At 50.8% G+C, this 27,389-nt stretch overlaps 1 protein-coding gene across 1 annotated transcript in view; it reads left to right on the top strand.

The window, feature by feature from the left end:
* Positions 1-27,389, top strand: part of AFDN (afadin, adherens junction formation factor) — a 138,606-nt gene that overhangs the window by 89,410 nt on the left and 21,807 nt on the right. Inside the window, 10 exon segments of the mRNA XM_053904283.1 lie at positions 1,174-1,439; positions 2,736-2,879; positions 4,106-4,304; positions 7,979-8,082; positions 10,385-10,471; positions 23,575-23,640; positions 23,837-23,910; positions 24,580-24,698; positions 26,282-26,476; positions 27,121-27,212. Coding sequence (XP_053760258.1) covers positions 1,174-1,439; positions 2,736-2,879; positions 4,106-4,304; positions 7,979-8,082; positions 10,385-10,471; positions 23,575-23,640; positions 23,837-23,910; positions 24,580-24,698; positions 26,282-26,476; positions 27,121-27,212 — 1,346 coding nt within the window.

The following is a 27,389-nucleotide window of genomic DNA, read 5'->3' as shown; positions in this document are numbered from 1 at the left end:
GTGGCTAACAGACATATGAAAACATGTTCAACCTCACTCATCATCAGGGAAATACAAACCAAAACCACAGTGAGATACCACCTCACGCCTGTCAGAATGGCTAATATTAACAACTCAGGCAACAACAGATGCTGGCAAGGATGTGGAGAAAGTGGAACCCTTTTGCACTGTTGGTGGGAATGCACACTGGTGTGGCACTCTGGAAAACAGTGTGGAGCTTCCTCGAAAAATTAAAAATAGAACTACCCTATAACCCAGCAATTGTACTACTAGGTATTTATCCAAAGGACACAAAAACGCTGATTCGAAGGGGCCCATGCATCCCAATGTTTATAGCAGTGCTATCAACAATAACCAAAGTATGGAAAGAGCCTAAATTTCCATCAACTGAGGAATGGGTAAAGATGATGTGGTATCTCGGGGCACCTGGGTGGCTCAGTCGGTTAAGCGGCCGACTTTGGCTCAGGTCATGATCTCACGGTCCGTGAGTTCGAGCCCCGCATCGGGCTCTGCTGACAGCTCAAAGCCTGGAGCCTGTTTCAGATTCTGTGTCTCCCTCTCTCTGACCACCCCCCCCCCCCAGTTCATGCTCTGTCTCTCTGTCTCAAAAATAAATAAACGTTAAAAAAAATAATAAAAAAAAATGATGTATCTGTATACAATGGAATATTACTCAGTGATGAGAAAGAATGATGTCTTGCTACTTGCAACAACGTGGATGGAACTAGAGTGTATTATGCTACGCAGAATAAGTCAGTGAAAGACAAATATGATTTCCCTAGTGGAATTTAAGAAACACAACAGATGAACATAGGGGAAGGGAAGGCAAAATAAGATACAACCAGAGAAGGAGACAAATTAGACTCTTAAACACAGAGAACAGACTGAGGGTTGCTGGAGTGGAGGTGGGTGGGCGGGATGGACTAGATGGGTGATGGGCATCGAGGAGGGCACTTGTTGGCATGAGCACGGGGTGTTATATGTGACTGTTTTTCAAAAAGTCTCTTAGGGTGAACTTAAGTGTAGTTAACACCTGTGTGGGTGTGACTCCTTCCTGTTTGAATAGATTGGTATCTTCAACATGACTAAATTGGTATTATTACCGTAATCGCTGTCTTCTCAAGTGCACCGTTGATTCACAGACTCGTCTTTTCATCCCGTATCTCTGCACAGATGACGTCTTGCACACGCTCACGGGAGCGATGGCGCTGCTGAGGCGCTGCAGGGTCAATGCTGCTCTGACCATCCAGCTTTTCTCTCAGCTCTTCCACTTCATCAACATGTGGCTCTTCAACAGATTGGTGACCGACCCCGAGTCGGGACTGTGCTCTCACTATTGGGGGGCGATCATCCGCCAGCAGCTGGGGCACGTGGAAGCCTGGGCAGAGAAGCAGGGATTAGAGCTGGCGGCCGACTGTCACCTGAGCCGGATAGTGCAGGTGGGCTGAACCGAGTCTCCTCGCGCAGGTTCATGGACGTCGTTACGAGTGTGTCTCATTCGGTGCGGGGTGAGAACTTGGGTTCGGCACGGCCTCCGTAGCCCCCGTTGGGGTTTTTCACGTGCTGTGCTGGTGTGTCTGGGTCGCTGTAACAGGATACCCCAAGCTCGGTGCTTAGACCACAGACACGGTCTCACGGTTGTTGAGGCCAGAAGTCCAAGACCAAGGTGTCGGCAAGGTGGTTCTCTGCCTTCATCTTCAGGGTGTTTTCCCTCTGTGCGTGTGTGTCTCAGATGTGCACTGTTTGTAAGGACACCAGTCGCGTTAGACCTGCCGCCCTCACTTCCTTCCACCATGACCCCATCTCCAAGTAAGGCCCCATTCTGACGTAACGGGGTGAGGACTGCAGCGTATGAACTTTAGGGGCTACAGTTCAGCCCATAACAGGTTGTAACCAGTAGCATAGGTGTCGTTCAGAGGTTCTTTTTACTGAGACCAGTAGGTGTATTTCATAAAAGTCCTTCCTGAAAGGTGGATTCCAGCCAAAGACTGGGTAATAATTTGCTCTTCATCACGTGGAGCCGGGAGAGCACAAAGCAAAAACCCATAGTAGACGTACGGAAGGTAAAGAGAAGGGTCTGAGCGTAGCACTTGGCAGTCCCCACCTCCCAAAGGACAGGAGCACGAGGAGGAGGACCAAGGCGCACGTGACAGTGCGGGCCCGACTCGTTCTCCAGGAGCCCTTGCACGGCCAACGACCGGAAACCACAGCTCCACAATCGAGGGAACGAGGATCCACAACCTCAAACCCAAGACTTTTATCATCACAGAGTATAACTCTGTATTTTTTCTCAATTTCTGAATCTCTTTTAAAGTAATTTAGTACCAAAGGAGGCTGCTACCTTCCTCGCGTGGCGGGAGCTGCTTGTGGGAAAGGTCATTACAGGGAAACTTCATTCAGACCCCAGTAATTGGTCATCGGACTAGTTACGTAAACTTTTAAGCTTCTCAGAATTTTTTAAAAGTTTTGTGAACATAAAGAATTGAACGTCATTTACGCTTCTGTATTTTAGTAAAATATAAACGTATATATGTTTCAGTAAAATTATGAGGCTATCTAAACCCTTACTAGACCATGTTTTTCAGCTCAGTTCAATGTCAATAGAAGTGTGTTTACTTAAAAAGATTCTGCGTTTCAAAATGAAATTAGCAAGTTCTTACCGTTTTAAGCATTACATACAGGGGAACGGTTGTGAACTATTCCTGAATCGTATCTCCTGTTACTCTTCCAACCAGGCGACCACTTTGCTCACCATGGATAAATATGCTCCTGAGGACACCCCAAATATCAACAGCACCTGCTTTAAGTTAAATTCACTGCAGCTGCAGGCCTTGCTACAGAATTACCACTGTGCGCCCGATGAGCCCTTTATCCCCACGGTGAGTGAGGCGCCGTTAGCCACATGGCACGACACACGTTTGCGTAGGGAAATTCCAGTTAGGGGGCTTTTAATAGTTATCTTTTTTCTTTAACAAATAAGCTAATATGCTTAATCATCTCATAAGATCATTTTTGTTGGTGTAGCTGTTAGGGTTTAGTACAAGAAGTAGAAACTAGGGGCTCCTGGCTGGCTCAGCCGGTTAAGTGTTCCTCTGGATTTCGGCTCAGGTCGTGATCTCACGGTTGGTGGGTTCCAGCCCTGTGTTGGGCTCTGCACTGACAGTGTGGAGCCTGCTTGGGATTCTCTCTCTCCCTCTCCCTCTCTGCCCCTGCCCCACTCGCTCTTGCTTTCAAAATAAATAAAATAAATGTTAAAAAAAAAACAAAATAGAAACTCCACAAGCATTTAGAGTAGGGAGGGATTTAATTCAGGGAATTAGGTTCTTGGAAAGACGTTGAAAGGACAGAGGGAGGAAGACGGCAGGTGCTGTGGTCACAGCCGAACCCCGTCTGCTCGCCGCAGGCCTCCTGAGAGGGGCAGTTCTTGGGGGGGACGTGCCCACCTGTGGGACCGGGTTGATGCCAAGGAAGGACTCGAACAGAGTAGCCCAGGGTGGGAAACCCACAGGTGCCGGCCAACACACGGCACGTGGGAGCGCGGTGCAGCCACCCCGTTCACAGGGGACATAGTGGCTGCGGATACAGTGCGCCACCACCTGTCCGGGTTCCAGAGAAGACAGGCACGTCTGTGGCGGCACGGGCCCGGGAGGCTGATCCTGGGCGCGGGGGGCTTCTACGGGGAGGCCTCTGCTCCATGAGCCGGTGCACTTGTCCACGGAGCTGCCTAGTGAGGGGCTGGGACCTTCCCTCTGTCGGCTGCGAGTGTGTGGTTTTATCCTGTTCACACTCACCCTTGTGTGAGCCTTTCCTGTCATTAAACGTTCTGAAAAAATTGGGCTGTTAGCAAGTGGATATGAAAAAATTGCAAGGAGAAAATGATTACCCATGAAAAGGGGAACAAACATTTCCTGTTCACATGTTAAAGTGTGTGCCCCGTCGACGTTCCATTGCTCTGCGAACCGGTGGTGTGCAAATCGATACGTTCACCCTCCCTCCGCGGCCCTGCCGGAGCGTGTAGCCACTCGAGCGACAGAACTTCTTTGAACGGTTAGCCCGCCGCACCCGTGGCGTGTCTTCTTAACTCGTGCCTCCCTTCCCCCCACAGGACCTGATAGAGAGCGTCGTGGCCGTGGCCGAAAACACGGCCGACGAGCTGGCGCGCAGCGATGGGCGGGAGGTGCAGCTGCAAGAGGACCCTGATCTGCAGCTGCCTTTTCTTCTGCCGGAAGACGGCTATTCTTGTGACGTCGTCAGGAACGTTCCAAACGGTTTACAAGAATTTCTGGACCCTCTGTGCCAGAGAGGTGAGTCGCCTTTGCTGCGCCTGCGGTCTGCGCCGCGGCCCGGGTCCAAGCGAGAGCAGGCCGTGCCGCGTCCTCGCGTGCGGTCCCCCGCATCGTGTACCCTGCCCGTGCTTTCCGAGAAGGCCGCGTTCTGGGGCTCGGGAGGGAGCGCTCCACGGCGACAAGGGGTCGGAAACGTGCAGCCGCCAAGGGCACTTACTGTGCACGCTCGGTGTCACGGCCACACGTCTGCTGGGCTGGTGGGAAGGGCCTTTGGTTGCTCCTCCCTTGGTTTCTCGTGGGCCTGGAACGGAATCGTCCCCGGGGGGGTGACGCGGCAGACGTGTCGGGGCGGCACCGGGTCTGGAATCGGACGGTCTGAGGCGTGACCTCAGCCTCGTCACCTGTGACTTCCCCTCTGTGAAACGGACACACGGATGGCGTGCCCCTCGTGGGATTGTCGTGAGGACCGAGCAGGCGCTCAGTGGCAGAGTGAGCCTCCGGCGTGGCCGCTGCCGTCACCGTGCCCGGTGCCTGCGGGGGCCTGCCACGTGCTTGTTGGCCGGGCTCCAGCCTGTCTCGTCTCCGGGCAGCGGGCGTCCCTGGTTTGATCCTGGGCCTTTTTACGTATTGTTGGTGCGTGTGGATAAAAATGCCACACTTAGACCTGAAGCGTGAACTTTTAAATTAGGCCAAGTTGCAGTCCCAGTCTGCTGCCTTATTTTGTACCGCGGGGCTCAGATGAGTAGAAAGATAGATTCGAAATTCAGGAGTTCGTTTAAACAAAAACACTAACAGCAAAGTTAAGGTTTTGTGTCCGTCAGTATATCAATGTAGCGTGATTTGTAATCTCACCGAATATTCCACTTGCTGCAATCCATAGATTCTCCTGTCTTTAAAGATCTTGACGGTTTAAAATTTTTTCACTTCACAAAGGCTGCTGCTTGTAACGGAAGGGTTACGTGCTTCTACGTCCCCCAGCAAATGTGGCTGGAGCCTCCCCTCCCCCCCAGGGATGGTGACCGGGGGCTCGGGGAGGCGGAGGCGAGGCGGCCCGTGCCGCTTGAAGGAACCTCGTGGGAAGGATGAAGGGGCAGGCACGGAGCCTGTGTGAGCGGGGGCAGGAGGGGGTCCGGGCCGCAGCATGCGTCTAAGAAAGCTGCGGTCGAGATTGGGACTCTCGGGGCCACGGCTCCTGTCAGGGGGACCCCACGTCCCGGCAGACTGGGGCTGAGCTGGTCTCTGGCACCACACCCATCAGCCGTGTTTCCTCAGCACCTCACACACCCGGGGAGGTGATGACGGGCGCCTTCCCAGACCTCCTCCTCCCCGCGGCCCTCCGCGGCCGGCCGGCCCGTCAGCGCTGGGCTTGCTGGCTCTCCTGCCCCCGGCTCGGCCCCGCCACCTCCAGGATCAAGCACGCCGGCGGCCAAGCGCGATAAGCCACCTCCACGTGGTCTTAGTTCTCGACCTCGTTGTCAGCGTTGAACCGCGCGTCGTACGGCCCCGCGGACGCCCCTGTGCCTTGCTCCCTGTTGCTGCTGCTCGTTACTTTAAATCCGCATCAGGCAACCCTTTGTCAAGAAAACTCAGCCTCCTCCTTGCACTGAAGCCACTTTTCCACAAGGGCTTCTGTGTTCTCTTGGTTAGGGTTCTTGTGAGAGCACTTGAAGCGCGTGAATACGTCTGTCCGGGGTCAGGCTCCCGTACCCCTCAGCACCTGGCGGCGGGCTGCTGGGCGCCCAGGGCTCAACAAGCCCCGCTTCTCATTAATTCCTTGAGAACGAGCACGAGGGAAGACTAATTTACTAGCATTCTTCGGATGTGTACGTGTAATTTGTGGTGTGTGCACAGCTGTCAGTGTTGGGGTACGTGCCCTAGAGAGGTTTGCCAAGCTGGGAAGACTCCGGTCTTGCCTTGATGGTGAAGTGCACCTCGTGCCTTCCCCTGAGGCTCCCTTGCATGATTGATTTCAGGACATAGGTGATATTTCATCATGGTCTTGGCATCCCCACATCATTTCGTATGTGTTAGATGGTAACACAGCCTATTACACAGATGCCTTTAAAAGACTTACAAAGAACTGGGTGTTTTCTTTTATGACATCAATGTTTTTGATTCTTCAAGCTTAATTCTTTGTAAGCCAAATAAAGAACTACTGTGCCCTCTCCGTGTATATTCCTTTTGTTTTGTCGTATCCTGCAGTTCTGTGAGAGAAGGCTGTGAAACCAGCTCGGACTCACACCTGACCTGAGATGCGTTCCTTAAGCTGAGGCAGCAGAAACTGTCTGCTTGACGTATGACCCAGCCTTGTTGTGGAACCCTGATGTTTGAAAAAATAAGAAAATGATGAAAACTGTGAATTTCAAAAGTGTGCTAATCGATTACATGAGTATTACAATTCCCTAAAGCAGGAGAGAGAGAAGTTGCAGGTTTTATTTGAATGAAACTGGATTGAAACAGTGATTTAACAACAAAAAAAGACTATACGTTTATATCTTTATCTTAACCAAGTAATTGTGACGTCTCCTTTTCCCTTTACCGCAAAAAGATGTCCTAAGTGCCCCAGAGAGCCATACTTTCCTTACTGGTGGAATCCTAGTGTGGGAGAGGGCCCGCCAGCACCTACTGGGACTCTGCCCAGTCCTGGGTCCTCAGGGCACCCTGGGGCCGGGAGGGCCGCTGAAGAGCACACGTTTTGGGGGGGGGGGGGTGCTCTTCAGAGCTGCTAACTGCTAATAATAATGAGACTGCCGTGGAGAGAATTTAAGAACTGTGCAAGGCCTGCGTGATACGACTTTGTCAAGAAGTTTCTGGGAAACACAGAATAAGATCTCAATGAAGAATGACATAAATTGAAAGGCTTACTTTTGTAAAGATATCGTTTGTTCATGATGGGAATACCAAAGATGCTCCTTAAAACATTACAAAATGATTCTAAGATTTATTTGTAAGAGCTTTAGGTAACTAGTAAGGAAATTGGGACAAAGGGTAATGAATGAGTAGGGGCCCATCCTTCTGCAGAACCACCACACAGGTCACATGACACCCTGGCCATCACCATACCGCCTGACTACGGGCAAACACCTGCGTTAGCATTGTCCCTGGTCCTGCTGTGCAGGGCATCGCCCACACACAGGAGCACACACAGGTCAGCAAGGAAGGAGGGACAGCATAATTCAGTCATTTCTCCAAGAAGTGAGGGGAAAAGTTCTTTGGAAATAAATGGTGGGGGGGGGGGCGGGAGGGGAGACCAGTTTCACTTTTCGTCTTGATGTTGATCCGTTAGACCAAAAAATAATGATTTTAACTATCTGATAAGACCGTTTTGAGAGGGAATAAAGGTATAGAGTAAGAAAAGTAAACGCTGTTACTAGATACTAAGTATTTGATGCTTAATGTTGCTTCCCTTCTTGAAGATTGTTTTTGTTTTTTCTTTAATTTTTTTTTAATGTTTATTTTTGAGAGAGAGCAGGGGAGGGGCAGAGAGAGAGGGAGGAGACACAGAATCTGAAGCAGGTTCCAGGCTCTGAGCTGTGAGAACAGAGCCCAACGCGGGGCTCGAACTTACAGATCGCGAGATCATGACCTGAGCTAAAGTCGGACTTAACCAACTGAGCCACCCAGGTGCCCCTCGAAGATTGTTTTGACATGCTTTACTTTTCAGTTTTATAATTTGCTTGTTTTCTCCTTAGGGTTTTGCAGGTTAATTCCTCATGCACGTTCACCAGGTACTTGGACGATCTATTTTGAAGGTGCAGATTATGAGAGCCATCTTCTGCGTGAGAACACAGAGCTGGCAAGTATCGTGAAGGGTGATGGGCGGGATAGAGACCGACCTGTATTCCTTATGATTCGAAAATGGAATGCAAACCCGTTCCTTGATTGTAGAGAGTGTTGCTGTGATAAAAAAAAAAAAAAAAAATTTTTTTAATCATTTTGTTTTTTAAGATTTTATTTTTAAGTACTCTCTACACTCAATGTGGAGCTTGAACTCACAACCCCAAGATCAAGAGTTACACGTTCCACCGACTGAGCCAGTCAGGGGGCCCTAAAAAACACCTTTAAGTACCAATTTTATTTAAAAATCTGAAACTATGATTTGTGTATATTTTTCCCATGCCATGTTTATACACTTTTCTCCATAAACAAATGATACTTTTAAAATTAAAAAATATTTCTGCTCACAGCTATATCAGTCTTACTGTTAATACGTGTTTTTAGACACATATTAATACAATAGCCTTAATGAATTTTATTAGGGAATATTTTTCTTTGGTAAAAATATTTTCTCCTTATAGTTGGTTCTACCCTGTATTAAGTTTGTATCCCATCACTTAACATTTTGTATCTTTTGAAAGAGTAGTCAATCCCCGTATTTGTTAGCTTCATACATTTTATGGAAGATTCTCCTTTGCTCCCTACAAGGAGTTTTAGACCACAAAGAATGTTTTTCCGTGCCTGAGAACGTGACATGTACTGACATGTGTTTCATTAACATACGAGTGCAGAAAAAATAGAAGCAAATGAAATCTTTCCTCCTTGAACTTTTGTTGAGTTGCTCGGTTTAAATATTTTGCTATAATTGCCATTTTCATCTTTTAAACCACTTCAGGGTTCAAAGGAACAACAAACGTAACCATACTTTGTCAAGATTCCTGTGGGTAGGGCGTGAGTGCATTACCTGTGATGAGATGTGGCCATTTATTCACTGCCCGCCTGTCCCCAGAAGGCATGGAGTAGGCCCCGTGTGCCCGAGCGAAGGTTTAGAGATTCTGCGTGTGAAAACAGCCACGGGACTTCGTTATACTATCCCAGTTATTAATCAGTAGTCAGTCCAAACGTTTTGCCCATTTTATATATAATTTCCAAGAAAACGTAGATTTTCGTAAGGTGGTATACTTAACGTAAGATAGTGTTTTGTGTATTTTGTGTATTGAATTCAAAGGGACTTTTATCATGGCATAGTAGCCTACTTCAGATTTGAGTGCGTGTTTCCAGCGCCTGACTTCGTTGATAGTCGCCCGGTTAGGCCAAATAGCTGGGCCCTAACTGCTGCCACCACGCACGTGCTTCTCATACTCGCGTCCACCTGCTAGCTGGTGGCCGAGTCCCACGCAACAGCAGTTACAGCTCCCAAATTTTACAGGGAAGAAGTACCTTGGTAGATGAGACCAGGGATTCCTCATCTTTCTGGTTTGTTCCAAGACCCCTCGGGAGATTCCAGGTCTTAATCTAAAAAAAAAATTGTAACATCAGCCATTGTTTATTTTCCTTAAACTATTCTCTCACTGACCTTGGTCCTAAATTGGCAAGCCATATGTAATTACCACTTGTTGGCAGTGTGCCTTTGTACTTAGTGTATTTAATTGATTAAATTCTCCCTTAGTGCGTATGCGCTGGTGATTTTCTTCTTCAGCTCTGTTTATCCTCCGTGTGAGGTGCGACTTGTGTGTGACGTAACTGCGGTGGGTAATTCCTCGTTCTCCTTCGGTTACGGATCATTTCAAGAACTGGCGTGTCTCATCGAGCCGCGACTTAGCTCCTTCGGGTCTGTTACCCAACGTGGTGACCCAGCACCGTGGGCACTGCCGCGGCATTGTGTGGGTGTTGTGTGTTTGCTAAGATAAAATGACAGCCGTATCTTCCCGAGAGACGGGGACGTTTGGTGACAGCGGTTGTTGGCTGACCTCCCCATAGATGGTGTAAAAGGAGTCTAAATTGCTTCTTTAAAAAACACCTCGTAGTTTACTTTGCAAGGTAATAAAGTGAAAACTTGGTATTGTGTCTATGGTTGGGTTTTTCTAATCTGGTAGTGATGGAAGCTTAGTTTTGTTGGAGAAATTAGGCTCTCGAAACACGTTTAAGTAGCATGTGTGACTAATTCATCTTCAAGGTATTGACACGAGTACGGGCACTTACTGTACTGGCTTCACGCACGAGGAGTGTCTGTAGTCCTTGACTGGTCTTCTTCCCGCTCCCTGCCCCCTGCCTCTGTCCCGTGCGCCCCGGTGCGTAGGATCGCTGCGTAGGTCAGGAGGTGGCGAGCCTAGAAACGCTTCGTTTCAGCCGTAAGACACACCTTTGTTTTTATTCTTCAGGCTCAGCCTCTGCGGAAAGAACCTGAAATAATCACTGTGACTCTCAAAAAGCAAAACGGAATGGGCCTCAGCATTGTCGCGGCAAAGGTAGGACGGAGTTGGCACCGTGCAAGTTGGCACACCACATTCCTGAGACCTTGAATCAGCTGTTGGCCACGGCGGGACGCGGGGGCGTCGTTCCCCGCCCGTGGGCCGGGTGCGTGTGCGGTCCTGTTTCTGGGCTGTTTCTGCGGCCGGGACCGCCGTGCTCAGGCTCCTTTAACCGAGGGCTGGCCTGCTCTCAGTTTAAGCCGGGGCTGGAGGGCGTGCGACCTCGACGTGGGGCGGCCGGTGCTCCCGAGGAGCAGACTGAGTCAAAACGGGACGCGCCGCGACAGGCAAGAGAGCCCCGGTGTGGGAAGAGGGGGATTCCTGGGTTTGAAATGGGAGATGGGTCTCGCACATGGTCAGAGTGGGGCGAGAGGCACGGGCTGCGCGTCGTTCCGGCAGGTGCGGCTGCCTGCGTGGGGCATCAGGAGGGAAGCCTTCCCGCCGCATAGTGAGTACCGGGAAGGGAGGAGTAGGGGACGCGCCGGGAACAGGCAGGGATGGAGCAAACCGGGCCTGGGGGCTGGGGACCTGCCCCCGCACTGCCAGGGAGAGCCCCGTGCTTTGGGAGTTGGGGAGTCGAGATTCTTGATTGACGAGCGAGGTCTCCGCACTGTGTCTTGTCCCCAAAGAAGGATGAAAGGGACGTGGCGGAGCTGGCGTCTCAGGATGCCGTGTCGCGCAGGGCTGTGGTGTAAGGACCGATAGGGGAACGGGGGGCCACGGGGGGATTCCAGCTGGCAGTCAGCTGGCCGAGGCGAGCGCCCGCCCGCCGGGCGTGCGTGGAAGGTGCTGTGCGGGGCACAGCGGTCTGGTTCCGAAGCACCGGCTTACACGGGGTCACCCTTAGAGGTGGACTGTTTTGTCTTTGCCGCCCAACCGAATCAGATGCCCATTTTGAGGGAAAAAAAGCGTTAGGATAAAAAATTACCTTGCAGCAATCAGATATACCAGAAAACTTTAACCTTTATATTTTCTGGGGTGTGTATAAATCCTCTTTCAAATATTCCTCTTGGGATTTGAAACAGTCATCTGTGGGGTGATAGGAGCTACCATCTATCAGCGACTCCATCTTTTCCGGCTTAAAAAATTATCTTTCAGTGCAGAACTACCTGTTTGCTGAAGATTTAAGTCTGTCTTACACGTAAGCGGCTTTGATCCTCTCTCTCTGGCACCCTGCCACGTGGACAGGACGGGCATCATCTATGCAGGGAGGCCCGCCTCGGGCGCCCCCGGCCCTCTCCCTGGCTGGCCCCCAGCCCCCGTTCTTGCGTGGTTAGGACAGGGAGACACATCGAAGCCCCAGTCGCGCCTCTCGTCGCTTACCTGCACCTGCGGGTGAGGGGACGGGGAGAGGGTGCCGGCGCCCTGGTTCTCCCCCAAGGAGTGGTTCCTGCTCGGGGTCAGACGGCAGGCAGTGAGGACGGTCTTCTCAACGTCAGGAGGAGCCCTTTAATAGACCGGGGCGGCGAAAGGACTGAACCGCAGTGAGGCAGTGGGGGCACGGGTGAGGCCCCGTGAGGAGGTCTCTGCGCGGAGCTGCCGAGCCGGGACCAGTGCTGACGGCTGCTTGCACCCGGCCCGCGCCCACCGTCGTGGCTGCTGGCCACACAGCTGCACTCGTGTCTTCTTGGCGGCCCCCTGCACTTGGCCGCCTCTGCCGAGCGCCTGTGCGTTCTGTGTGTGTTCGCGTTCACGCGAGGAAGCACGGCAAAACGCTGTTCCCTCCGCGTAGTCAGTACAGAGTGCTTTTGCCGTAAAAATAGAAACGACTCTGGAATCCTTGACGTTACAAAAGCATTTGTGGTAAGAAACCGGCGCAGCACAGTGACTGAGTCCCATTAGCCTCACGTAGTTTGGAATATGCAGGACTTAGCTTCGGGGTAGGTAAGTAGTAAGCTTAAGATGAGGTCTTTTGTTGTTTTCGCCAATATTGGGAGAAGCTTCGTAGGAAAGCGGTAGTTAGTTGTTAGGGTAACATTTATTCCAAGAGAGAATGTCGAGTGCCTCTTGTGTGAAAACAGAGTGTAATTTTCACGTTTTCATCTTTAGAACTCTAGGTTTTTGTTGTTGGTGTTTTCTGTACTAAGACGTTTAAAAAAGAGAGATTTGTAGATGGAAAATACCAGTGTTAGTGTCTCTAATTGGGACATAGGATTCTAGAATTGGGGCTTCTTGGGGAATAGGAAGAACACAGAAGCTAGGTAGAAATCAAAGATCAACCTTTTTACCACCCACAGCCGGCAAGGAGAGCGTGCCCGGGGCCGCATCTGTAGCAGACCGGCTGATACCCGGTTTCTGAAATAAACCTACTCTCTTCCCCTTCCTCTCCCCCTGCCGCAGCCACAGGCGTCCCCTCCTCTGGGAGCAGGGCCAGAAAGCAGAGCGCCTCACTCAGCAGGTGGTGGGGGTGGGGGGGTCCTTTCCAAAACTGGGAAGGTGGCGTTCTCTCCAGCATTCCCAGCATTTCAACACTCTTCTTGTTTCTGGTCTTTTTAAATACTTTCCACAGCGAAAGTATAAATTCAGAACTAGAAGAAAAGTAATAGTTTCTCGAAAGGATTCCAGATTTAACGCTAAGGTGGTTTATGCATCAGATGATAAAATAGATTTAATAAAGAGGAGCGTGCTCCTGGCTCTATTTTCTTCTCCCACCGAGCCTGTATCAGCGATCCCTCGATCACTTGAGGGATGAGGCAAAACAATACAAATGAGCGGATGGCATCAGAGGCCGGTGTTGGTCCAAGGGTGCTTACGGACTGTCTAAACACCAGTGCAGAGTAGAGGTCGAGGACGGCCTCCCCGAGGAAACGCCTACTGAGCTGCAGCCTCCAGGGTGAGCAGGTGCTGGTCAGGTGGGAGGCGGCGAGCGGAGGCGCGGCCGTGTGGCCGGGGCACAGTGAGGGGGGCACGCCTTCCGAGGTGGACCCGGGGCAGGGGAGGTGAGGCCGCTTCTTGCAGAGCAGAGTCGTCCCCCCGCGGGGTGCTACGCCGTGTGGGCCGCGTGGCCTGTGCCGCAGCCGTGGAGGTCCCGTCAGGGCGGGAGAGCTGGCGTGGGGTGGTGGTCGGTGGGGGAGTGGGGCTGTGTCCCACTGACACTTACAAAGCCCCCGAGGTCTTGATGGAGTGGTGTGACTTGTCACAGGGAAAAGAAGTCGCCATGGAAGGGGTTCGGAGAAAGGCGGAACGTGAACGGGGTACAGCTCTCTACAGAGCGCGGGTTCCAGGGGCCCAGAGGTGCAGCCGAAACAGCTAGGAGTAAGGAGTCTGTTACTGGTTTTCCAGAGGGGAGGTGGCAGTGGGGACGGCGGCCGGCCAGCCCGGGGCACGTGTTGGTGGGGAGCAGTGGGACGTTCACTAGACGGGGTCAGGCACTTGGTCTCGGTCAGTGTTACAGGGATGGTGTCTCTAGTGCGTCACAGGTGCTAGGACCTGTTAAATGACAGCTGTCCCCGCGATTGATGCATCGGCTCTAGCGGGTGAAAGGGAGACGCCCTGGCCGCCCCGTGGCTCGCCCTCAGCCATTGAGCTGGGGGTGGGGGTGTGGGCAGAGAGCCAGGTGTTCGGCCCCGAAGGTGGTAGGTGAGAGGTCGGGGGTGCCCGTGAGGCTGGGCGAGCGAGCATACCGTGTAGCAGCTGGTCGCATGTGGGCGTAGGGGACGCCCCCGGAGCCAGAGAGCGATGTGGGCGTCGGCTCGCAGACGCTCTAGAGGACGGAGCTCTGGGAGCCTGGTCTGTTGACTGGCCAGCGTGCCGCCGTAGGAGGCGGGAATGTGGCCTTGACGCCTGTTTGTCCCAGGAGACGGGAGCCTCGAGGATCCCAGGCGCGCCCGATTGCCTGCTCCAGCTTCTTTGTAATGTCTTCGCTTGGAAAGGAAGGCTCGGCACCAGAAATCACGAGTCATTGAGTTTACAGGCTTTGCTGAAGTGCCACGGTGCCGCTGACACATGGCACAGGTCTGCGTAAATTACAGCGGTCCAGCAGATTTGTTTTCGAGATTTCAGGAATGTATCTTAAGTGCAAGGCAGGCCAGCATCGAGCGAGAGGAGCCACGGAAGAGATCTGACCCAGTGCTGTCGTCTGTCATTTTGTTCTCTCGTTGCGGCTCTGTGTTCTGCACACGAGGGCCTGTGGGCCCCCCCTGGTTAGCTTTACCCCAGTAATTCTTCCTTGTGTCTGTGTATTTTGTTTTCTCTGTAAGCTGTTGTGGTCTTTGTATCTGGCCCAGTCTTTTTTTGATTTTTTCCCTAATTAGCGTGTGGCTAGCTGCTGTGAGCCTGGACGATGTTTTGATGTTCAGCTCCCTGACGCCCCTTCCACATTGTGGTTCAGTTTTATGAAATCCAGATGATTGGGACAGTATGTGTGTGCAGTTTACTTTTTTCAAACGTTGCTTTTGGGGAAGTTTAGTGTTCTCCTTCTTACTCATCTGGGGGACAGCACGATGCTTCCTGTTTAATTTGGATTTTGTAAAATACAAACAATCCCCTCTTTATTTTTCTAGCTCTTTTTAAAGTTTAATAAAGTACAAAGTGAACGAAAATGAGAGCTGACTGGTTACGTAAGAGTCTGAATGTGGCACTGGCTCCAGTCCGTGTTGATAAATGCCATACGGTGTCCTAACGTCCAGCTCAGAACTGTGCTGATCCGGGTCTCGACAGACCAGCTGTGTTGGTTGCTGTTGAAAGCGGCGTGGAACAGACGGTTGTGTCTTTTTTCTGTTGGAGAAGTTGCTGTAGTCCTGAGATCAGAATGTGGTTCTCTGTTGTCGGAAGAACAGGATCGGTGGTGAGTTTCTCCAGGGTGCAGTTGTGGAATTGGATGTTCTTGTGCAAGGTCTTACCTGTGATGCTTCCAAGAATGCGTTTTCTTCCATTGTAACTTGTTTAAACCTGCCAATAATTAACTCGCTCATGAGGCAACCGGTGAACGTAGCTTGTAATTACACACCCAGAGGTTTGTTGCTCTGTATTTTAACGTTGCAAATTCTTAAGGTTCATAGAAATACAAGGTTTCTGTGTGCTTTTTGTACCAGAAAAAAACCCATATAAATTTAATTCTGCTGATTGTAATATGGTGAAAATTGCTTGAAATAATGGCAAGCTGCTGCTGTGTAATTTGCTGAGGACGTTACAAGAGGATCCACCGTGTAACTTCTTGTGGCCACAGTAGGTGGTTTTTACCGTAGGCTTTTTCTGAAACCCACGTTTGCTAAAAGTGAACATAAAAATGACAGTTTTAAAGGTACATAGGATATTTTATTTTATTTAAAAATGATTAATCGAATAGTGTTTTAAAGGTGTTGTATGCTTTTAGACGATATACATACACACACGGATTTTAAGTTTTAAAATCTTACTTAATTAGCTTAAAACACAAAATTACTATGCCTTAAAGAAGAAGGTGAAAACAATGTTTATTAATATACCACCTCACTGTTAGAAGAATGAATTCTGCCATGAACTACAATTTAGTCCTTTGAAGAATTTGAGACCTTCATTCCTATGTTCTTTAATGTCCTTAGTGTGACCACGTGGGAAAGACTTAATCAAAGAAATGAAGTCAGGCATTTCTTGGTTCCTTGTTAAAATCAGTCTCAAAGTATGCAGTGTGACTGCGGAGTTTCTTCCATGGAAATGCCAGGAATAATTTTCTGTTAAGTTACGTGAAATGACCAGTGCCATGCATGGCTGCTGTTCATGAATTTGGAAGTAATATTTTGTATTTTTGTTCTAAAAGCGAAAGAGTAAATCATGTACAAGAAGACCTTTTTTACCTATTTTATAATAACAGTCTAAGTGCTCCTATCTTGGATTGACAGAATTCGTGGATTCTATTACAGCATTAACATGGTAGGAACACGAAACGTTAATACTCTAAAGCAGAACCGTTTCACGTGGCAGGACACCGGGTGCGCAGGGGTGTGTGTGTGTGGCCCACAGGATGCAGAGCCGGGTGGGAGGAAGGTTCACACTGCCCCTGCCTCGGCCACGTGCTCTCAGCCAAGGCTTGGGAGTCCGGACGCCCCCCTGCACGAGCGGTATACAGACGCAAGGAGCTCGTCTACTGGGCTCACCGCTTCCGTCCCCAGGCCACCTGGAGGGCCTCGGGGGGAGCCCTGCGCCTTTGCCCTGGTGCACCCACGTATACACCACACTTTGCGTCCAGTTTTTGGGGATCCGAGGACCTCCTGCAGCCCATCGGGAGGGCCCACCTAGGAATCTCCTATTTAGTTCATTTCTTCATTTGGTAAAGAGGGAGAGAGTAGATGTGATATGCTCCTTGGGTCTTCTGTGCAGAGAGAGGGTAAGCGGCAAGCACGCTGGGTCTGGAGCCCGGCGTAACAGACCAAGTGTAGACGCGTCTTTGCTGCCAAACCAGGTGGGGAGCACCGAGCACCCAGCCACGTACTTGAGGCTGTATCGGGCACAAGTTTTAAAACTGATCATTTCGGAATTAAGGTAATTCCCACCAAGAAGAGAGAACTTGGCAGTGTTTTTGAAACCCTGGTCTGAATTTTAATAGTTTATGAATCAGAACTCCTTGTCTGATGAGAAAAAAGCAGCTTCAGCCACCGAGAAAGGAGTGTGTGGGCAGAGCGTCCTACGGAACGTCCTAATGAGTTTTCAGTCCTGCCGGGCTCTTGGGGTCCTCTCGGCCCACTATTGTTCTAGAACCTTCAGCAAAGAGCCCAGACTGCGTCTCCATTTCTGGGAACAATAGGCTTGAGTCCACACCGGCATGCCTTCCTTCCTCTGCTGCAGCCTGGTTTTGTTTTGTTTTGTTTTGTTTTTGGATTGTGATGTGATGATGTTTTTATGCTGTTACTCATATCATACCCCCCACACGCTCGGGGTGCCACTGAGCGTTTGAGGCGTGGGCTCCTCCGACCGAGTTTCTGTGCCTGAGGTGAGAGGGCCTCACCCTGGGCCTTCCCGAAGGTGCGCTGGCCGGACCCACATCAGCCTCTTCCCTGTGGCCTCTTCTCCTCCGACACGTAAGCTGCTGACCCGTGGGCGCCCGTCCTGTCCGGTTCTGGGGGGTCGTCGTTCCTGCCTCCATCGTTCTCTTTGGGAGCCTTTTTGTTAGCTCCCTGCCGTTCCTCTTCTGCCCTTTTCCACGAGTGAGTCCCAGGACACTCCTGTGTCGCCTCTCCTCCCTCCACCCTGCCCTCCTCTTCCTCGGGAGTCCCCCCTCCCTCTCCAGCCCCTTCCTTCCATTCTACAAGAAAAAGAGGGAGACTCGGGGTGCACCCGAAGAGCGTAGGTGCTCAGATCACACGGGAGTGAGGTCATCTCCGCTGCTTCTCCGAGGACGGGGCCTCTAGCTCTTTGCTGCTCTCGGGCATGACTCCACTGGTGCCCATTCAGTTACCTGTCTGCAGCCCCAGGTGGGGCTGCAGGGCGGAGGCCAGCCGGAGCACCCAGGCGCTGTGCCGCCTCCCTCCCTCCCGTGTCTTTGGAAGGGGAGATGTGCTTCTGATAGCAACAGATTACTTCTCAGCACTTCCATTCATTCCAAAATTGGATCTCGTGGAATTCATAATTCCTGACGCCTTTGGAATAGATAACTGCTTTCCAGAAGACCCTTTTAAAAAAATTCTTTTTTAATGTTTATTTTTTAGAGAGACAGACAGTGTGAGTTGGGGAGGGGCAGAGAGAGAGGGAGACACAGAATCCGAAGCAGCTCTAAGTGTCAGCACGGGGCCCGATGCTGGGCTTGAACTCACGGACCGTGAGATCACGACCTGAGTCGAAGTCGGATGCTTAACTGACTGAACCACCCAGATGCCCCTGGCCTTTACATTTTAATGTTTGTGGTTACTCTTCCCATGGTTGGAAATCAGGATGTATAATGTTACCAATAATAGATTTTATATTGTAAAAATCTTATTTTTAGGCAGTTGTCTGCATAACTACAAACTTATTGCTAGTGCTTGTGGTTACTAATAATATATATGCCATAAAAAAATAGTTTTAGAATAGTGTTGTCCAATAGAACGTGTGAGCCACATAGGTAATTTTAATTTTTTTTTAATTTTTTTTAACATGAAATTTATTGTCAATTTGGTTTCCATACAATACCCAGTGCTCATCCCGTCAGGTGCGCTCCTCAGTGGCCATCACCCTAATTTTAAATGTTCTATTAGCTACGCTAAAAAAAAAAAGCAACTGTGAAATTAATTTTAATGTGTTTTGTTTTACATAATATATCCAAAATCTTATGATTCCAACACGTAGTGAATAGAAGTCATTAATGAGATATCTTAGATTCTTTTTTCCGTACAAAACTCTCGTGTCTGGGTATATTTTATATGTAATACACATTTCAGTTCGGACTAGCCACGTGTGGCCTGTGGCGGCCATATCAGCACGCTGTATAGTGTCTAATTCCATTTCCCCAGCACTGGCAAAACTGTTTCTTTGTATTCCTGTAATTGGCTTTGGTTAATGTTTGCGCGTTACATTCCGTTAGTGACACATGTGTCACACCGGTTCGTAGCAGCAAACACCTTCTGGGCCCCGTTTTCCTTTATTAATTGGAAAAGGCAGGAGGCGGTGGGGGGACTTGCCTGAGAGCTCAGTCTTCTTGGGCTAGGTTAGCGTGCATATGATTGTTCAGCAATAAGAGCGAAGTCAAGCGGCTTAATGCTTCTGCAATAAATTTTGTTTCGTACAACTTTTATCATCATCTGTAACGTTCTTACTCCCGCCCCCCCCCCCGCATGAAGCAGGCAGGTAGTGAGAGCTCCATAAAGTTGTGGAATTGCTACAGCCAGATAGATGGCGAGCCTGCCTTGGGGCCTCCCGAGAGCTGACTTGTTCCCAGTACGAGTGGCGTTAGCAGGGCAAAGCCGCACCCGCTTGCCGCCCCCACCCCCGTCCACCTGGCAAGGCGGACATTCCGGGCCAGGGCTGTTGTGGCCACATGGGGAGACACTGGGCCACCTCAGAGTGGGTCACAGACTGTTTTGGGTCGAAAGTAACTACCCATCTTGATTTTATATAAACATACACACATGTATGTATGTATGTGTAGTTAGAAATTCCTTAGAGTTCTTTCACTTCTGGGTACTCGTCTGTCATTTTGTTTTCTAGAAGAGTCGCCAGTGGAACTGGTCATTTCTCCCTACAGCGGTATGCGACTCTTAATTTTTTATGGCCAGTTTGTAACTGGGCTGCATGTGAAGAAGCATAGATAGGATTCAAATAAGCGGAGGTGGGAGGAGCCAGAGTAGAAGCAGGGAAGGGAGTGGGTCTGCGGAAGAGAATGTGTAGAACACGGCCGTGGGAAAAATGTAGGCGGTGTGGCCTTCGGTAAAGAACTCTTCTAGGTAAGTAGCACAAGGTTGAGACCACGTTAGTAAGAAAATTCAAATGCCAACCAAAGTGTGGATACCTCTTTAGGATATTCCAGATCCAGATTCTTGTGTAGCACCCTCCCCCAAGAGTATGTTTTTTTAATACTGACTTAAAGTCCATTTTTATGACCAGCCTTAAATGGACCTTCTGAATTGAGGTCTCTTAGAATCATGGTCTCATGATTCCTCAGATGAGCACCTTTTCTAACTAGCAGACACACTGATACGTTGAACTTGGAATTAAAAGATGTGATTATAGCTTAGAATGTAGGCAAATTCCCATCGTGTAAGAAAATGCCACTTCTCAAATACTTTGCCTTTCTCATCACCCATTACCTGACAGTAACGGATGTGCGTGCTTCTTCCCGAAACGGCACGTTTGGCGCCGTGGTCAGAAATGCTGAGGGTTTCTAACTTTATAAACTAGTAATTTTACAGCGTTACCAGTGTTCTGTTACCAGCTCAGTGTATGACTGGCCACACGAGCTGCTTCCTAACCTACCAGCGGATCCCGTCAGTAAGATTCTGGGCTTCGTCCCAGTAAGGAGTGAGCACACTCTGGGCGCATCGGGCAGCGGCCGGGGACGGGGCCAGGGGGAGAGCCGTCCGCACTGTCGTGTCGCCGGAGCAGTGTCAGGGAGGGACAGACTGTGTCTGGCCTGTCATGGGGAAGGTGGGCGGGCCGGCGTGTGGGGGCAGGTGAGCCGGGGGTCGAATGACGACGGTGCTTTGGCAGACACGATGCGTCAGACTGGCGTGTGGCAAGTACGAACAAAGGCAGGAACGCGGAAACGGGATGGAACAGGGGTGGGGGGCGGGGGGATGAGGCACGGTGTGCTGCAGGGGCGAGGACTCGAACCCGGGTTCTGGGGGTGTGGCGCTTGTCAGCTGGCCTCTGGTCAGGAGCCCAGACGGGCGTGCTTCCAGAAGGGGCTCCCGCGCCAGGCAGGCCGGTCACGGGGCGGGGGCTTGCCGGGACTGTTGAGAGAGTGAGGCCACGATGCTGCCCAGTGTCTCCCTGGGATATTTACACCGCGACCGCGTGAGTGTCCTTGCACGTGGGCGGTAAATGCCCGGAGGCGCTGCAGGTTTCGGCCTTCTTAAACGTTACTTGCAGTTCGCGCGGAGGCCGCCAGATTCAAGCGTGTGTGAGTTGTTTAGGACGCACGGTGGCCGTGGGACGGCCTCGTGGCTCCCCGCGGTGTGAAGTGAGGGGCGGAGGGTGAGAGCACGGAGCGATCCCGCAGGGAAGCCGCGGTTCACGGTGACCGAGCGGGAGGGACTCCCCAGACGGAGAACGGCCCCAGGTGTGTGAGCGGGCTCTGGGCTGAGGCGAGCGGACAGGAGTCCCCGTTTTCTCTTATTCTGTGTTGTGACTGTGGATGGAGTCCTCGCACCGTGTCCAAGCGAGTGAGGCTGTTTTCATCATTAACAGGAACCTTAGAAAGTGTGCCGGAAACGGGGCAGGAGGGTCTTCGTTTATTGTCTTAAAACGTATATATTTGGTACTCTGTTTCTATCCCTGTTCCTAAAAATACTATATTATCAGTGTTACTGCTCAGCAGGTTTCTTTTCAGAGATGGCAGTAATTGAATATTTGCACTTGATCTTAGCCAAAGGCTGAGAATCGGCAGAGTAACAACGATCCTTATCGTCTGCGTTACGAGGACAGTATCACATGGCCGACAGATCGTGCTTGTGAAGATGGCCGTGCCCGCGCGCACTGAAACCGGCGCCCCGAAATGCCGTAGGCCCTGCGTCTCTGTCAGAGCGCGGAGGGAAAAAGTAGCTCTGCCCTCAGAGCCTATTTTCACAGAAATTCCGGCCTCGGGTACTGTCTGTAAGGAAGTAGCGTGCCCCATTTGTGGGAGGGGCGGAGGGAGCTTTTCGGTTCCCCCGAGTTCTTGCCAGGCAGCTGCAGAGTCTAGTGTAGGACACAGGCCTCGTGAGGGCAGGGGGTGCGTTCCGTTCGGTGACGCACGTCCAGAGCCTGAGAGAGCGTAAGCGTTCGGTGAGCGAGGGTCGAGTGGATGAGATCCTCACTTAAAAGAGCTGAGTTGCAGAATTAAGCACTCAGTCGCAGAGTACGTAAAAGTGTCGAATGTATTGAAAACGTCAGATCACACGCAAGGGAACACCCCGTATAACGGATGGGGGTAGGGAGCAGGCTGTCCTGGAAGGAATTTCCCACAGTGTGAGCCAGCTGCCCAAGTTCAAGGAAACCCAGTACTGGCCTGAGTGAAGCTCTTTTGCTAAGTGACTCACTAAAATTCAGAACGTTGCCCTTTATCGAGTGCCTGCCATATATTTTCTTCATTGTGAAATTTCAGATTTACCAAAAAGCACAAAGCTTTGCAAACTACCTCAGTGTTGGCGGAGGGGGGGCAAAAGGTCACAGGCTGCACCTGGTTGCCCCGTTGTATTGAAAGTGGGTGATTCCTGGGGGGCAGGTGGCCTGGGGGACACCTAGGCCAGAGGGTGGGGGGCTGCCAGAGAGGGCACCGGGCTTATACCTTGTACGTGACTTTTATCAGCCCAGCTCCCAGATAATGGGGCCAGGGGAAATCTGGAGCTTTCCCAAAATGGAGTTGTTTTGTTAAATTGAGACATTTTATGCCATTTTTAAAATGAGCCACGCAGCAGATGGCTTTAGGCTCACAGAACCGGGGCGTGATACGTGCCGGAGTTTCCCCGAGGGGACCGCAGGGGGGAGAGGCCTTGGGCCCCGGCAGTCACACCGTCCTCCTCCAGCCTGCCTGTAACTGGAGGGAGACACGGAGGGCTTTCGGGGGGAAATTACATAGTTCCAGAGTATCCGACCTTTGTTTCAGTTAAGTCGTGTATTGAAGTCGCAGTCTTTACAGCTTCGTGTGATCCCTTTCATAGTTTGGCTTTTATGACACGACACTTCATAACTGCTGTGGCTACTGTGACCTAAGAAACACGTACTCGGTTGTAGAACGTCGGCAGGAATATCCAAGTGACAGTTCAAGCACGATTGCTTCCTTTGTTCGTTCCAATATCTTGTCCCTGTTTGATTTTTATGTCCATATAAATGTCCGTGTAGAATGTTGGCGATTCTACTAGGCCAACATTGGAAGTCCCCCCCCCCCCCCCCCCGCCGCCGAGTCCCCCGTGGTGGAACATGAAGCGAGGCCGGTGCGCCCTCTGTGTGGACTGCGGCTGCGGGGTTCACCTGGAGTCACGATACGTGACCCTTCAGTTGAGTCGTACAGAAGATTTTCTACATGGTCTTCTCACTGCCTAAAGCCCCCTCCTACTTGCCGCGAGGTTTTTCTTGTTTCAATTTTCAACTCCAGGTTTCGAAGAAACAATGGGCTGTAGGAACGTGAAAGTACTGTAATAAATGGCTTTTGTATCAAAGCGGCCAACGGCACGTGTCCCCGGGTAGCACCAGCTCCCCCCTTTAGGGCTGCTCAGAGCTCAGCCGGAATCCGCATTCGGATCGCGTGTCTTCGTGTCCTCCTCAGCTGGGTCAGTGATACCTGCTTTGCAGGAGTACTCTTCCTGAATTTAGGAACATGAAATAGGTACATTTCCTGTCAGTTCCTGTATGTTCACCACGTGGAGTGAGTGTTAATTTTATTAGTGCCAACTTTCGCGTAGAAGCAAGAACCGGGGCTTGTGTTACCACTCTGTACCTGCTTTATTTTGTGTTTGTTTTATTTTTATTTCACTGCGTACTTTCAACGCCGTGTTTCTTACCCTGTTTTTGCCTAGGGTGCTGGTCAAGATAAACTTGGAATCTATGTCAAGTCTGTCGTAAAAGGAGGTGCTGCAGATGTGGTTAGTATGATTTCTCCCGTTGTCACATTTAACAAACGACCTGAGGTACTTCAGTGATACTTTGTGTTATAAGATGCTAAGTGTGGCGTTTGCTGAAAAGGCCAACGTGAGCATACTTACCGCTGACTTTCCTCTTCCTCCTCTTGCCCTTTGCTGTCCCTCCCGCCCAACACACGTACATTTTGGGTGCGCGCAGGACGGACGCCTGGCCGCAGGTGACCAGCTGCTCAGTGTGGATGGGCGAAGTCTGGTAGGACTCTCTCAAGAAAGGTATCGTTTATGTCTTTGTTGAAGCTTGGCATTTTCAGGATGTTTCACAGTAAATTTAGATTTAGAAGACAAAAAAGTAATGCTAGAAAGATCTGCCCTTAATCTTCACTTTTTTTTTAGTTTTTTTTTTTTTTAATGTTTATTTTTGAGACAGAGACAGAGCATGAACGGGAGAGGGTCAGGGAGAGGGAGACACAGAATCTGAAACAGGCTCCAGGCTCTGAGCTGTCAGCACAGAGCCCGACACGGGGCTTGAACTCACTAACCGCGAGATCGTGACCTGAGCCGAAGTCGGCCGCTTAACCGACTGAGCCACCCAGGCGGCCCCGATCTTCACAGTTTTAAATATAAACTTCGTGTATGTGACCCCTCTCTTGTTAGCATGTTAGAGTGTGTATTTTGGTCTGGAGCAGTTTCTTTGAAGCTTAAAAAAGCCTATTCTTAGCACATCCTGAGGATTCCTGAAAGTCCTTTTACTGTTCTTGATAGAATAGTTCTTGGTTTCTGAGGAAGGGAGCCGGCAGCCGGGAGCCTGCGCAAAGGTTCAAAGCTGCTGCTCGGAATAGCGGGTGAGGCCGCACGACGTGCGGTTACTGTGGTCACAGGCGGCCATCGTGAGGAGCGGGCACTGCTCTCCTTTCCCTTACTAGTGCTGTTCTCTCTTCCTAGGGCAGCAGAACTCATGACAAGGACCAGTTCCGTGGTGACACTGGAAGTAGCCAAGCAAGGAGCGATCTACCACGGCCTGGCCACCCTGCTCAATCAGCCGTCCCCGATGATGCAGAGAGGTGAGCGCTCCCGGCGCAGCCTCGCACGCCGCGCCGCGTCTGCCCGTGACCGCTGTCACGGTCGCCACCTGGTGTTGATCGCTTACCGCGTGCCGGGCATTTTACAATCACGGCCTCTCTCGACAGTCACAAAACTCTATGGAGTAGGTGCTGTCCCAATTTTAAAGACAAGCTCGGGATGCGATCCCTTGCAAGATAGCCAAGATAAGTCGCTCACGACAGTGTCCAGTGTAGGCCCGCTGGCCTTCTGGCCGTGTGGGGGTTCACTAAGGTCCTGCCCCCCGGCACCTCCCGTGGGGCCGGCTGGAGAGTCTCCACCGGCCCGGCACTTGGCCGTAGTAAAGCAGGTGGTGAGGGACGTAAAGTCTTCAAAAACAGGTAGAATTCTCCACTGGAAGAATGTACGTGTGCGTGTATGTGAACAGTTACTTCAGTCCTTTGTGTGCTGAGACGGGACGTGATTATCCCGTCCTACGTAGTTCACTTCAGATTTAAAAGCTCAGTTCGCATAAGATGATTTGTTGGTGGGAACCATGATTTTATAGCTACATCAAAAATCCCGGAATAAAACCAATATAAATTTAGGGCTTTTTTAAAGGATCAGTTCAGAAATCACAGGAGAAAACCCATTAGGACTCACATCGTCTCTTAAATCATTATATACTTTGCATTTACCGTGCTCACTGTGTGCAGCTGCCAGGTCTGGCCTCGATGGAGCTCTCTTCTCCACTGGCCAGTGATCTGGGAGCCTCCCAGGCCGGCACCTGCCTGAGGTCGACCTAATGGTCACACACACACAAGAAAGCTTCTGAGAACCCGGACCCACCGTTCGCTGCAGTGAACAAACCACGTCTTGACAAACCCATGTGCTGTAGCAGAGGCCTTCGTTACTTTTTCCTGACATGATGCCAGGCTGGTGCCTGATGTCATAGCTTACAGCCGCTTCCAAGAGGCAAACCCAACCGTGAGTTACAGGTCAGAGGGAAGCTGTTCGAGCAGAGAACACGCCCGGGGCGACCATGCAGGGAGACGAGGCCAGAAGTAGAGCTCACCCCGGGGTTGACAGAGTTCGTGTGTGTTTTAGAAAGTGAGGGGAGTGTGTTTGGTGGACTTTGAGAAAATCGGCTTTGAAAGAGCACCTTTCCCATCAATACCAGTTAAATGTCGCTTTTAAGATTCCCTAGAAAGATTTGATTCCTAGACTAAAAGCTACCTTATTCCTTCACCTAAGAAGAAGGTCTTTTGAAATTTTAAATATTTGTAAGTTCATCTTTCTTGAAGACTAGGGTATTTAAAATAAGATCTTGAACGGGGCGCCTGGGTGGCGCAGTCGGTTAAGCGTCCGACTTCAGCCAGGTCACGATCTCGCGGTCTGTGAGTTCGAGCCCCGCGTCAGGCTCTGGGCTGATGGCTCGGAGCCTGGAGCCTGTTTCCGATTCTGTGTCTCCCTCTCTCTCTGCCCCTCCCCCGTTCATGCTCTGCCTCTCTCTGTCCCAAAAATAAATAAAAAACGTTGAAAAAAAAAAAAATTTAAAATAAGATCTTGAACAATTGAAGAGACCCTGAGTGCACTCTGACTTCAGTTTCAGACCGTCGTGGCTCAGGTAAACCCCGACCAAAGAGTGAAGGTTTCGAGCTCTATAACAATTCAGCTCAAAACGGGTCACCCGAGAGCCCTCAGCTGCCTTGGGCAGAATACAGCGAACCGAAGAAGCTCCCTGGCGATGACAGGCTGATGAAGAACCGGGCTGACCACCGCTCCAGCCCCAACGTGGCAAGTAAGAGGGACCGCTGTGGCCATTCCTTCCCTGGCCTTTGAGCTAGCTCTTGTCCAGATACACGCACGGTCACGGCCAGAAAAGGCCGGGGGGGTGGGCACCCTGTGCTTTCTTAGTTATCAGAACGACATTGCCTGCGTATGCTGGCTGAGATGTGTTTTTCATGAGAGATACCCCAAGCACTGTCCTTCCGACAGGTAATAAGAACGAAGTTCGAAAACGTTTGATTGCCCTGATGCTCTAGGGCAGTACGTTGACCACGTCCGCGGCAGGGGATGGTGAACGTTTTATGCTTTTAAGGGGTTGTTAACAAGAAGGAGGATCAGTGGAAGGGTAATGCAACACTCACGAGGTTTGCAAAGCCTGAAATACTGACCGACTGTCCCGTTGCTGGGAGGGTTTGCCGGCCCCCAGTCTGTAGGTAATACTTTCTGGCCCTGGGCTCTGAGTATTCGAGAGAGGGGAGTGGGTATGAGGAGCCCTGATGTCTCACGTACCCCAGTTTTCGTCTCTGTGCTGACTCCTCACCGGCCGTTGGAAGGTGCCCGGCACGTGCTCACCACCCATAAAGGACGTTAGGTGACGTTGTGTCGAGTTGTCCTCCCAGGAGTCACCTTTCTTTTCCCTGCCTCTTTCCAACGCAGATCAGCCCCCCAGTCCCGGAGGGAAAAGCGCGTACGCCCCTGGAGCAGCCGCGAAGATCACGTCCGTCTCCACCGGAAACCTCTGCACTGAGGTCTGAGAGAGGAGGGAACCGTTCTCGCTGTGATGAACACCTAGGTTATCTCGTGACACTCACACTGTGTAGATTAGCATTGTTTGTAATCCCTGAGTACCGCTTTTTTTGTTTTTAAAAGAATAGGTAAGTTAGCTTTAAATTGATAAGTCAGGGCAAAATAAAATGTTTTTCATT

This window comes from Panthera pardus, unplaced genomic scaffold (genome assembly GCF_024362965.1).
Source record: "Panthera pardus isolate Hobbes unplaced genomic scaffold, ASM2436296v1 HiC_scaffold_17, whole genome shotgun sequence".
NCBI lineage: Eukaryota > Metazoa > Chordata > Mammalia > Carnivora > Felidae > Panthera > Panthera pardus.
The sequence above is the reverse complement of the archived record's forward strand: the minus strand, read 5'-3'. Positions and strand labels throughout refer to the sequence as shown.